Source organism: Mya arenaria, chromosome 15 (assembly GCF_026914265.1).
Source record: "Mya arenaria isolate MELC-2E11 chromosome 15, ASM2691426v1".
Taxonomy (NCBI): Eukaryota; Metazoa; Mollusca; class Bivalvia; order Myida; family Myidae; genus Mya; species Mya arenaria.
Window position 1 is genome coordinate 1,779,200 of NC_069136.1, and position 12,325 is coordinate 1,791,524.

The 12,325-nt window shown below is 34.1% G+C and overlaps 1 protein-coding gene and 1 long non-coding RNA gene across 2 annotated transcripts in view; both read left to right on the plus strand.

Annotated features, from left to right (window-relative positions):
• LOC128218910 (cytochrome P450 3A29-like) overlaps positions 1-12,325 on the plus strand; it is a 29,586-nt gene that overhangs the window by 15,187 nt on the left and 2,074 nt on the right. The window contains exons 12-13 of the mRNA XM_052926683.1: positions 11,327-11,470; positions 11,824-11,986. Coding sequence (XP_052782643.1) covers positions 11,327-11,470; positions 11,824-11,986 — 307 coding nt within the window. The remainder of the gene's footprint in view (positions 1-11,326; positions 11,471-11,823; positions 11,987-12,325) is intronic.
• LOC128218914 (uncharacterized) lies at positions 1,892-5,041 on the plus strand. The gene is made up of 3 exons (XR_008258505.1): positions 1,892-1,949; positions 2,722-2,892; positions 3,372-5,041. It is a non-coding gene; the product is annotated as an uncharacterized LOC128218914 (long non-coding RNA).

Consider the following 12,325-nt stretch of genomic DNA (forward strand, 5'->3'; position numbering starts at 1 on the left):
TTAAGCAAAACAGGAAGTTGGCCAATTTGTTGTTGTTGTTGATCAATCGTGACCCCTTGTATATTTGTAGAGGGTCATCCAAGGAAGCTTCCTGTAAAGTTTTATTGAATTTGGAGTGGTAGTTTCAAAAGAGATGTTTTGAAGTAAAACTGGAAGTCAGCCATTTTGTTGTTGTTACTGTTGTTGTTGTTTTTATTGCTGATCACTTATGACCCCTTTTTGTATTTTGTAGAAGGTCACCCAAGGAAGCTTCCTGTAAAGTTTCATTGAATTGGACTGGTAGTTTCAGAGGAGCTGCTTTTTAAAGCAAAACAGGAAGTAGGCCATTTTCGTTGTTGTTCTTGTTGTTAATCAATCGTAACTCTTTGTTGTATTTTTTTAGAGGGACACCCAAGGAAGCTTCCAGTGAATTTTCATTGAATTTCGCCAGGTATTTTCAGAGGAGATGCTTGTTAAGCAATTGTTGACGGACAGATGATGGACAAAGACCAACACAATATCTCACCTTGAGCACATCCTGCTCTGGTGAGCTAAAATTGTATCAGTAAAATCACAAGTCATGTTATGTGCGTTAAATTCAACTTAATAAAGACAAGAGCCGTCATAAGACAGCGCGCTCGACTACGCCGCTTTGACTTAGAAGTGAATACAATAACGATGTAATATTACCAAGTTTGGTCTCTTTATGTCAAACCTAGCTAAAATAATTCGATACATAAGGTGACTTTGATGCTGCCCTCCCACCAGCCCATCCCAGCAATGACGCAAGTCATTCAAATAACTTGATTTCCCATATGAAAATGTGGTTAAGAATATACAAATATGCTTTTCAAAAGAAATTTAAAAACAAAACAAAATCAAAAATAAAATCAAGGGCCATCATTTGTATTTAGGGTTAAAATGGAGTTATGTTTCTTGTTGTAAGATGGTCGTAAGTAATTTTGAATTTTATTAAGTGCATTGAATGAACGGTATAGAAGTATTTTTATTAAAAGTCCCAACTTGCCCTTACTTGCCTAAAACTTTAACCTAAGTCAATCAGGGGCCATAACTTGTATTAAGGATATGAAGTTATGTAACCTCATTGGGTAACGGTCCTGAACAATTGTGTGAAGTATTAAGTCAATTGAATGAAGGGTATAGAAGTAATTAATAAACTGCCTTAAAACTTAACCGAAGTTCCATAGTCAATCAGGGGCCATAATTTGTATAAAAGATAATATGGAGTTATCTAACCTCATAATGTGATGGCTCTGAACAACTGTGTGAAGTATTAAGTCAATTGAATGAATGGTATTGGAGTTTAAAAGTGAAAAACCAAACATGTTTTAAAATTTTAACCTGCCCTAAAACTTTAACCTTAGTCAATCAGGGGCCATAACTTGTATTAAGGATTATATAGGGTTATGTAACCTCATTGTGTGATGGTCCTGAACAACTGTGTGAAGTATAAAGTAGGGATTCAAACGAATATTCGAATATTCGATCAAACGTTTGGAATTCGAATGTCAAAATCGGTATTCGAATATTCGAAAACAAAACTTTGACCTACAACGCTGCTATTGTCTATTAAGTTCGTTTGTCATGTTTTTACAATACTAAACACGCATCATACGTCATTTAGGGACATATCGTCGGGTACTATCAAATGTCCCCGTAATTTTACAACTGGCTATTGGACAAGTGACACCAAAAAAATAAAATATTTTCGGTAAATTTAAATGCCTTTGCCAATTAAGGATTTAAGGAATCGGCCTTCACACCAATGTGCTGTCTTGGTTGCAAATTAAGCTGTGCAAAATAGCTCAAATCGCCGTGATACTATAGATGGCATGTGCTACAATAATGTAGTTACATGTATGCAGTGTGGACATACCACGTGGTTTGTGACGTCACATTTAGTTATAACGTGAAGTAAAATACCGCTCGACTCAAAAAGGATTATCGCTGTAAGTGTGTTATTTTTATATCAATTTTTATAAAACCTAGCGGAGTCCAAGCGGAAAAATGTACACTACACTCGGTTACTAAGCGGCATGTTGAGTAATTTATAGTTTTATTTTCAAAAATCGTGGGCAAATGCTGAAAATGGACAAAATATTGTTCGTTATGACGAGAAGCAAATTACGTTTCTGGTCCAAAAAGTTGTTTATATATATATTCACCATGTTTGCCTTAAAACGGAAGTGTCGGAATGCATATTCTATCCTCAGGATATATACATACCTACAAATAAGGCATACAGTATATAGAAATATCAAATGTTTGTATTTTGTTATGACGAAAAGCAAAACCTATTTGGTTATGACGAAAAGCAGTTTTTAGGAACAATTGCCGACCTCGCTCCATCTTGCTATGAGCCCACTTTGAACCTGTTTTGCGATGAGCATCGGTTATATTTTACAGCAATTAAAAGACATACATGACAACTACATGTCACTGCGAAGTATGTCACTCAATTGATTGATCAGAAAACCTCATGATTCCAACAACACGTTGGATGTTCTTCATAAGCTTGTCTGGTATTTTTTGACAGAAATGGAGTTTATGTGTCGTCGGTAAGTTAGAAGTGCAACTTGATTAAATGCATATTGATAGACATATGTTGAAGTCTATACATAGTGATAAACCTTGATGTCGAACAACTGAAGCAAAACCATGTTTATCGGCACAATAAAGAGGGTCAATGATTTAATCAAACAAAATGTCTTCTTTTTTCAGACTGATGCGGCCTCCCCTTACCATGGGGAAGCGCTGCAGGCGAGCAAAGAAAAAGCAAGGGGGAGGACGTAATTTCGTTTCATGCAAACATTAAGTGGGAATAAAAATCATGGCAAACAAAATGGCGGATTTAGAATGAAAAGTACTGATTTAGGAACCAACTTTTGCCTGGTAAGTGGACTTTTTCTTAAAATTTTGAAAAATGTATGCGTCTAGTATGTGGCGAATAACATATTCGTCGATCGATATCTTAGTTAAGTATCATACGTTTAAAGATAAAAACAGTTATTGAAAAGGTTGTGGCTTAGGAGGCAATGTTTACAAATAAACGTGTTGATTTTATCCTCAATTTTTCGTATTTTCTCGGCAAATATTGCATATTGATGCATATTGTAACTTTGCTTGCATGTATATATTCCTATTTTCAAAACTTGGTTATTGCGTTTGTACACGTTTCCTGGCCGATTTTTTGTTCCTTAACCCCCTATTTTGTTTATTGCAAGCACATTATCCACATTTTGGTGAAATGTTAACAAACTTCTGGAGAGGATACGTTTTTTTGTTCTGATAATCGCTAATGATCACGAGTATTTCAGTTTGGTATGTGATGTGTATCATAATTTGAAGTCAATGACTTTATTTTATTTCAGGAACGAACTTGAGCCCAGAAAAGTATCCATCGAATACCACGTGAACAGAGGCATGAAAAATTAATTTCTCGTGGATGTGAGAAAAAGTGCAGTGAGTCTCGGAGAGCGAAATAATGGAAATTCAGTCAGTACAGGGGTTCACGGGTATGTGACAATTAAAATGAATGCTGAAAGCGACGAATTAGATGAAGACATAGGAATATAAGATGCTTTGCCAGAAAATACTCAAGAAACTGACACATTGGAAAACTTAAGTGCCACAATAGAGCGTTTAAAGGCCTTGTTTAAGTCATCTATAAGTGACCTCCCCCATCCGTGTATAGTAAATAACTTCTGTGTTTTGATCTTTATCTGTATTGCTGTCTGCTGTCTATCAGTTCTCAGATCTGAGTGACTTAGATGTTGTTGTTGTTTTTTTTCCAGTTTAATAGTTTATTAGAGAGCATGGATATCACTTTGTATTATTATTTTAATATAAGATAGAAAACAAATGTCCACATACATTAGAACTACTATATATGTATATATCTATGCTTAATAACATATTTTCAGTAGTTTGAGACAATATGAAATGATATCACTAATTTAAAAAAGTTGTAATTAAATATGATTCATAATCTCAATCAGTATGACAATCAATTTCAAAGTGGTTTAATGATAAAAAATTGACAGATCCAACCTTAAACATATAGTTTAAATCATAACTATTATTCATAATTCAGCAAATGTGTAATTTAACAATGAACAAAGTTTTATGATCAAACAATCATGCAAAATTAATATGAAGAGTTCTTGTACAACTGAAGTATTTTTATTTCACAGAATCTTAGTCACACACTTCGTCAGTAGATGCTTTATAGACAATTACATTTAGTAATGAAAATCGGATGTACAAACAATGGTATGGTTTGAAACTCTTATTCATTACAACCGGTACTACTTAACGTCACTTAGAGCTTCTAAGAATTACTTAGAGATACATAAAAAGCACTATGAAATGTAACAATGTAGGGAAATTAACTATAATGACAATACTTAAAATCGCTAAGGAAGTTTATTCTCAAGATGTTTCGTATATTTTCGTATTAATGGCAAGGTCGTATATGAGAGCTTCGACCATTAGTTGTCACAAGGTTATTGATAAAAAAAGAATCTCGATCATAATCATAAAGATACACATGTACATGTAAAAGTTTGACATTTAAGGCATCTGGAAGGATGTGGGTCGATTATTACTCGTAAAAATGCAAAAAAGTTTATATATTGCTTTGATTTCTTGTGTTTATTTTATTTGTAACTGATAAGTATAAGCGCTAAAGTTAATATAATGTTATGAGGTAATGTAAAAGGAATTACAGGATTGAACAAATGATCTTGTCTTAAAGTGTTTTTTTTTTGTTTTTTTTTTACTTTTTCAAATTATAATACAACTATTATTATCATTATTATTATTATTATTATTATTATTATTATTATTATTATTATTATTATTATTACAATGCTTTAGAATAAAAATAAAAGTAATGTTATATTCAATACATGTATATAAAAACCCATTAATATGATTTAACCATGATGCTTGACAATTTGGATATTACAATGGTGACCATGTATTTAAAGTGGATTCAAATATATCCGTTATATAACTATTAAAACACGTATAACTCTTATTTGTTTATTATTTATATTCCATCGGTCAAATTAATAAATACATTGGATATACAAATTATACAAGAATTGATTATGTATTAGTGAGACAATGAGACTATCTAAGTGTCAGCTCTAAATGCCCCTGTGTCAATAAACAAATACACAGGAAATTGTCCCCTTCTGTGACCCAGTGCAATAAACAAGGGATGCACAGCAGGGAATGAACGTGCCAAACAAGTCCGATAGAAATCTTTCGTCTCCTCAGAATAATGCATGGCGGACGTGTTTTCCGAATCATATCATTTTAATGTGTTTTCAAATATCTTGTAGGAAATTGACTTCATTGAATACTTTATATATTTTATCAGGTGCGTTAAACGCGCATATGTTTATGTATTTCGAGGGCTAATCGTGTGCTTATGGGTGTTCTGTTACTAGTTAAAGACGTTAAACATCTCTTTTTGTACACCGAGAATCTAACTACTTTGGTTGTAATCACAGAAGCGAGTTTTTTTTTCATCGACGACATGTTAGCATTTTATGTTCTTGTATTGACGGATTTCTTTGCCACTGCGGTCTTGTGTGATTTTCTGTATAACGTGAGGATCGTTCGCCTTCTAAATCGGGCCATGGTGAAGTTCCTGAAGTGAAAAAGTCGTTTACTTCAAATAATGATACACATCACATGCCATACTGAAAGACTCGTGATCATTAGCGATTCTCAGAACTAAAAACGTATCCTCTCAAGGCTAAACAATTGTGCAGAAGTTTGTTTACATTTCACCAAAATGTGGATAATGTGCTTGCAATAAACAAAATGGGGGGTTAAGGAACAAAAAATCGGCCAGGAAACGTGTACAGTCGAGCAATAACCAAGTTTTGAAAATAGGAATATATACATGCAAGCAAAGTTACAACATGTATCGATATGTAATATTTGCCGAGAAAATACGAAAAATTGTGGATAAAACCAACACGTTTATTTGTAAACATTGCCTCCTAAGCCACAACCTTTTCAATAACCTTTTTATCTTTAAACTTATGGTACCTAACTAAGATGTCGATCGAAGAATTCTTTTTCGTCACATACTGGACGCATACATTTTTCAAAAAATTAAGAAAAAGTCCACTTACCAGGCAAAAGTTGGTTCCTGAATCAGTACTTTTCATTCTAAATCCGCCATTTTGTTTGCCATGAAACATTTTTCTCACTTAATGTTTGCATGAAACGAAATTACGTCCTCCCCCGTTTTTTCTTTGCTCGCCTGCAGCGCTTCCCCATGGCAAGGGGAGGCCGCATCAGTCTGAAAATAGAAAACATTTTGTTTGATTAAATCATTGACCCTCTTTATTGTGCCGATAAACATGGTTTTGCTTCAGTTGTTCGACATCAAGGTTTATGACCATGTATAGACTTTAACATATGTCTATCAATATGCATTTAATCAAGTTGCACTTCTAACCTACCGACGACACATAAACTCCATTTTTGTCAAAAAATACCAGACAAGCTTATGAAGAACATGCAACGTGTTGTTGGAATCATGAAGTTTTCTGATCAATAAATTGAGTGACATACTTAGCAGTGACATGTAGTTGTTATATATGTATATATCTTTTAATTGCTGTAAAATATAACCGATGCTCATTGCAAAACAGGCTCAAAGTGGACTCATTGCAAGATGGAGCGAGGTCGGCAATTGTTCCTAAAAACTGCTTTTCGTCATAACCAAATAGGTTTTGCTTTTCGTCATAACAAAATACAATCATTTGATATTTCTATATACTGTATGCCTAATTTGTAGGTATTTTTTGTTTTATTATTTTACTAGTTCCCGAGTTGGTTTGGTATATAAGGTAGAGGTCTATCCCAGAACGAGGCTGCTCGTCCAACGGAAAGACCCTCAATTGGCTAATTATGCCATTTGATTAGGAATCCATCTAATTTCACATTGTTTTGCAATATGAAAGCAGCGGAATTATTCGATTTTGATTTTTGATTCTTCATAATGTATTACCTTTTTCTTTGTAAAAATGGGGAATTTCAGAGGCTCATTTGGGGAAAATCAGGGTCCGCCGCGCGTACTTGTTACGACAAAGTAGGATTAAAATGCCTTGGCTGTTACTTAAGCAAATGATAATAATAGTTTACTACAACTTCTAAAAGATGTATTTTGATTATCGAATATTCGAATATTCGATCGAAAGAATTACCGAATATTCGAATATCAATGTTGCATTCGTTTGCATCTCTAGTATAAAGTCAATTGAATTAAGGGTATAGAAGTTATTTATAAATATTCCAACCTGCCCAAACACTTTAACCTAAGTTCCATAAGTCAATCATGGCCCATAATCTGTGTAAAGAATAATATTGAGTTTTCTAACCTCATCATGTGATGGCCCTGAACAACTTTGTGAAGTATTAAGTCAATTGAATGAAGGGTATTGGACTTATAAGTGAAAATCCCAACTTGCCCTAAAACTTTAACCGGACGCTGACGCTGACGCCGGGGCGAGTAGTTTAGCCCACCTATCCTTCGAATAGTCGAGCTAAAATGAATATAAGTTGCAGTATGCAATACTCATCACTTCTAATAAACATTCTAACAGACTGAAAAACAAATCAACACAAATGTAAAAAACTGTTTGAAAGTCAGCAAATATCTTATTTTAAACCTAATCATTTCAGCTAGATTGCTACGCAAGCTGTTAGCTTGCATAATCACTCTGTAGCCTTAGTAGAAACTAGTACAGACATCCTTTTTCTGAGGCCATCAGAAAGTATCTCGGTGGGGCTTGAACCGTCAACCCACAACCTTGGATTTGAGGCTGACACCTAGGCTTATCCCCTAGACCACATTCACCTTTTCACATTTTAAAGAGCCCAATTTACAATATGGCATGTGCCCTATTAGGACTTAAGTATTTTAAATTGAACTAAACAAAATCGTTTTTCTTTATTTGGTGTGCCAATTCCATCTGTTTCTGTTTCTGTTATCTTCTCTCCTTCTTATGAAAACCGTTTTAAGCGTAGATGAATCGTTTACCACACAGTTGCATGAATATATATAAATATGCACTTTCCATTGTTAAAATGATCCACAATGAAGAAATATGTGTCCGGATTAAATGTAAAGTTCACTCAAATACTCTGAAAAATATATTTAACTATTTAAAAGTTGACTGCAAGAGGGTTACCACTGAGTAGCACTACCAAGCATAATTAAGGAGTCTGGCTCTATCTAGGTTGTAAAGTAAATGTCCAGCTTCGGATTGTATTGCTTCAGGCATCGAGGGTTTAATGATACTTTTTGTATTTACTAATCACTGGCCAACATTTGACTATTATCTGCAACTTCATATCGGTATGTATGTCATCAAATATCAAGTTGTTCCACTGAACATGTTGTTCCACTTTGTTTCCATCTTGTACATATTTTCCCTTCCAGGTTGGCTTTGCAGTTGAGTTACATGTTTTCCATGTATTGCAGGTCAATCCTCAGTACAATGCCATATTTGATTACATTCCAGTGCCTGAAACAAAAATCATAAAATATAACAGAACTAATAGGAAGGAGATTTTCAGATCGATTATTTTAAAAGCCTGTACATAACATATATAGAAATTATTCAAAAACTATTAAGTGCCACACCATTTTAAGGCTGCATCCTCACAGATTTACTGTTCTGAAACCTTTTTTATTTTTGTCTTTTAACAAGCAAATTGGCAATTATTGTGCAAATGTCTAGAAAGTTATATTAGACTGCTGACATAATATCAGATCACAGCCTTTTATATTCAAGTTTGAAAATTTGGCATAAATCGTTTAATTTAGTCATATAAGGTCACACATAATAATGACAGATTTCAATTGTTTGGAAAAAACCTGTGGAAAAATCATTTTTCCATATTGCTTTAAGCCATCTATTTGTATACATTTAATTTAAATATTCACCTCCCTTACTACTTTGATATCAATTGAAAGGCTTTTGAGATACGACCAAGAAGAACTATCAATCTGTGAGAGAGCAGCTTTAAGCTTTGGACCAAATTTAAGACTTGATGTAAAATGAAATTGTTATCATGTTGAAATTCCAATACAATGTTGATATAACCATCATTCTTTGTTGATTAATTGTACAAACATGCAAGTACATTTTGGTTAAAACCAGTAAGGTACTTAATTGTTGAGTAATTGTCCGAATTTTGAAAAAAACACAACCATTACCCCTTCTGCCATTTTTCATCAGAACAAACCAGGAATTCAGAGCCGGTCGCACCACTGGTACCATACTGCCCTTTAAAAATAACGATAAGATTGAAATTTAAATGTCTGCAATATTCATTGACACAGTAAAAATGTCAGCATCTTGCAATGTTTCTGCATCACCACCAACGGTTGATATTATAGAATTTAACCTTGAAAGAAATGTGTGCTGGTTTTTGTGTTCAAACCCATTTTGCTAGACCACTAGCATGATGATCTAATTTATTTTGAGAGCTATATTAGTGAACAGGCATCCAATTGTGCCATTACATTGAGCTCTCAGTTATCAAAACACTCTAAAACTTTGATGAATAAATGTATTTAACTATGTCACTAACAGTCAAAGATTATATTTGGAGAAGAGGTATGTTTTAGCACGGACATGTAAAACAAACGTCTATGGTTAAACTTAAAGAAAAGTAAATTTTAATTATAAAAAATGAAGTTTGTAAAAACACTGTGTTTATGCACCAGTCAATTGTAACAACTGCCAACTGCCCCCCCCCCCCCCCCCCCAGGTCCGGGGAATAGCGGGGACTTTGACTTTTGGTCCAGCCAACCCTGAATTAAATCCTTGCCCTTAGGGAACGTACAGATGGTCACATCCCCGCAAAATAACCCTGCACCCCAGGGACCCTAGGTAATGTTCATTCCCCACTATATTTAAAGCGAAGATAAAATTAACGAATTCAGTATACCCCCAGACCTGGGGGCCGTGGTTAAAATTGACTGGTGCATTATAAGAAAGTCTTACCTATTATCAATCTAAGTAAAGTCAGATTCAGACTTATTTGTATTTCAAAGAAATCAAATTTATAAAGTATTTGTGTTCTTAATTTTACCACTGGTCACTGGAGCTTAAAAAATATTATGTACTATCTCAGGATCTGTCAATTGGAAGCAGACTTAACCCCACCCACTAAAAATAAAAGACATTTCCATTAAGTTTCTCATATGGGCACTTTTTATATTTTAATAAAATATATCAGGTATATAAAATAACACTTACACACAAATAGGTGGTAATAGTTCTCCCCTCATCCTGTCTTTGGTCAAACATATCGCTTGGGTGTTTGAACACCTCCTTGGTAGGCCAGGATGGAGCTTATTATTTCCGAGGCCAATTCCTGTTTGATACTGGCCGAGGTATTTTAGGAACTCAATGCTCCAGATGCCCGTGATTTCCACCATAGTACAAATGGCAATTTCAAAGTAAGGGGAAGTATTTTTTTTTCATTGATTAGTTGAAGCCAGCATTGATAAGCTCATCTTCAGTTTCGTAATCAAATTCTAGTAATATCGAATCACGGTTTGAACTTAAGCAATAGTCACTTTCCGATTTGCAATTTAAGAAGACAATTTGAAATCAAACGAAGCAACATTTCAGTGATAAGTTGACATTTACATGTTTAGTTTCGTAATCGAAATTGAGTTAGGCGTATTGCGGTTAGGCGTTTAGCGTTAGACACATAGCGGTTTGGCGTTTAGCATTAAACACATAGCGGTTTGTAACATCATGAAATTTGCTAGCCAGTTACAGAAATGTAAATTACGATTTAACACTTTATTACAACGAATTAAACAATACATGAATGGAATGTATTTAAACAGATTATTAATAAAGCATATAAATGTTAACAAATTGCCAATTTCATTTTTGAACCGAATACCGCTCCATACTACAGGACAATGTCCGATACACATATTTTGAGACGCACCCATCAGGTCCCAATTTTTCAATTAGCTTATTTTGTTAAGCCATTTTTTAACTAAGTAAAACGTAATGTATTGTGATTATCATGCTACTGAATTCCTTTTGAAGTAAAATATCAGTACATGTATGTATATAGTATACAAATTATTAACCTAAACAAACAAAAGTGAGCTGAGTTGAATTCTGTTAATAGCGACTTGATATAATTCGAGAAATTTGAGCTCCATTTGATGGATGCATGTGCATGTGTAAAACATTGTTTTCGTTACAAATATAAATAAGACCATGCCTAGTTTCGAATGGGTTGGTAAATGTTTTAGGATGAACAGGACGACCAGCCATCACAAGGACGTGTTGTTGGATGGCTATTGGTTTCCTGCTAACACACTGATCCAGTACAGCATTTACATGATTCATCATGACCCTCAACTTTATCCGGAACCAGACAAGTTTATACCGGAAAGGTATACCATAGAGTATACATACCATCAGCCTTGTCTAGCAATCCGTGCATATACTTAAATACTGTGTTTTTCCCGTTATCTACTTTTTTACAAACAAAAGGATTCATATTATATACACATGGAAAAATGTGAAAAAGTAAATTCGTAACATCGATAGTGCTCCAGTTAGCGCATTGATCATACAATGAAGCTAATAAGTTATCGACCGAACCGCTCAAACTGTGTTTTGATGTTATTGACCAAAGGGTTCCGAATGAGAAGTATATTAAAGTAAACTATAGCAATATACGAGAGCAATATGTGTTCTGCATGTGAGAAAGATTGTACTTTGATATACTTTGTTCAATTTAAAGGTTTCTCCCTGAAGTGAAAGCCAAACGTGACACTTTCACCTTCATACCGTTCGGGCATGGTCCTCGTAATTGTATTGGCATGCGGCTTGCTCTCCTGGAGTTGAAAATCGCCCTGGTGGCTACCTTGAGGAAGGTCAAGTTCTTTCAAGTCCCTGAAACTGAGGTAATATGGAAATGTCAGTAATGCATATTCTGTTCTTGTTGATGGTGTTGTTTTTTCCAGTATCAATTAGAACATGTTATGGAAACAGTCGTACTAATAAACGCCTTTATTAGAAAAATGAGCTTTAGTCTTTAAATTGGGATTTTTATGTGTTTTTTATACAAAATGTTTGTTTTCAAAATATTCAACTTGTGTTTCAGATTAACTGATAGCAACATTAAATTCAGTAAATTATGTGCATAAGCATGTTCGTGTTATTTTGGTATTACATGGTTAATTTACAATTATACATGGAAGAATACACACATGTAAATTCGTGAAATTTTCTGTGTTCAAGTA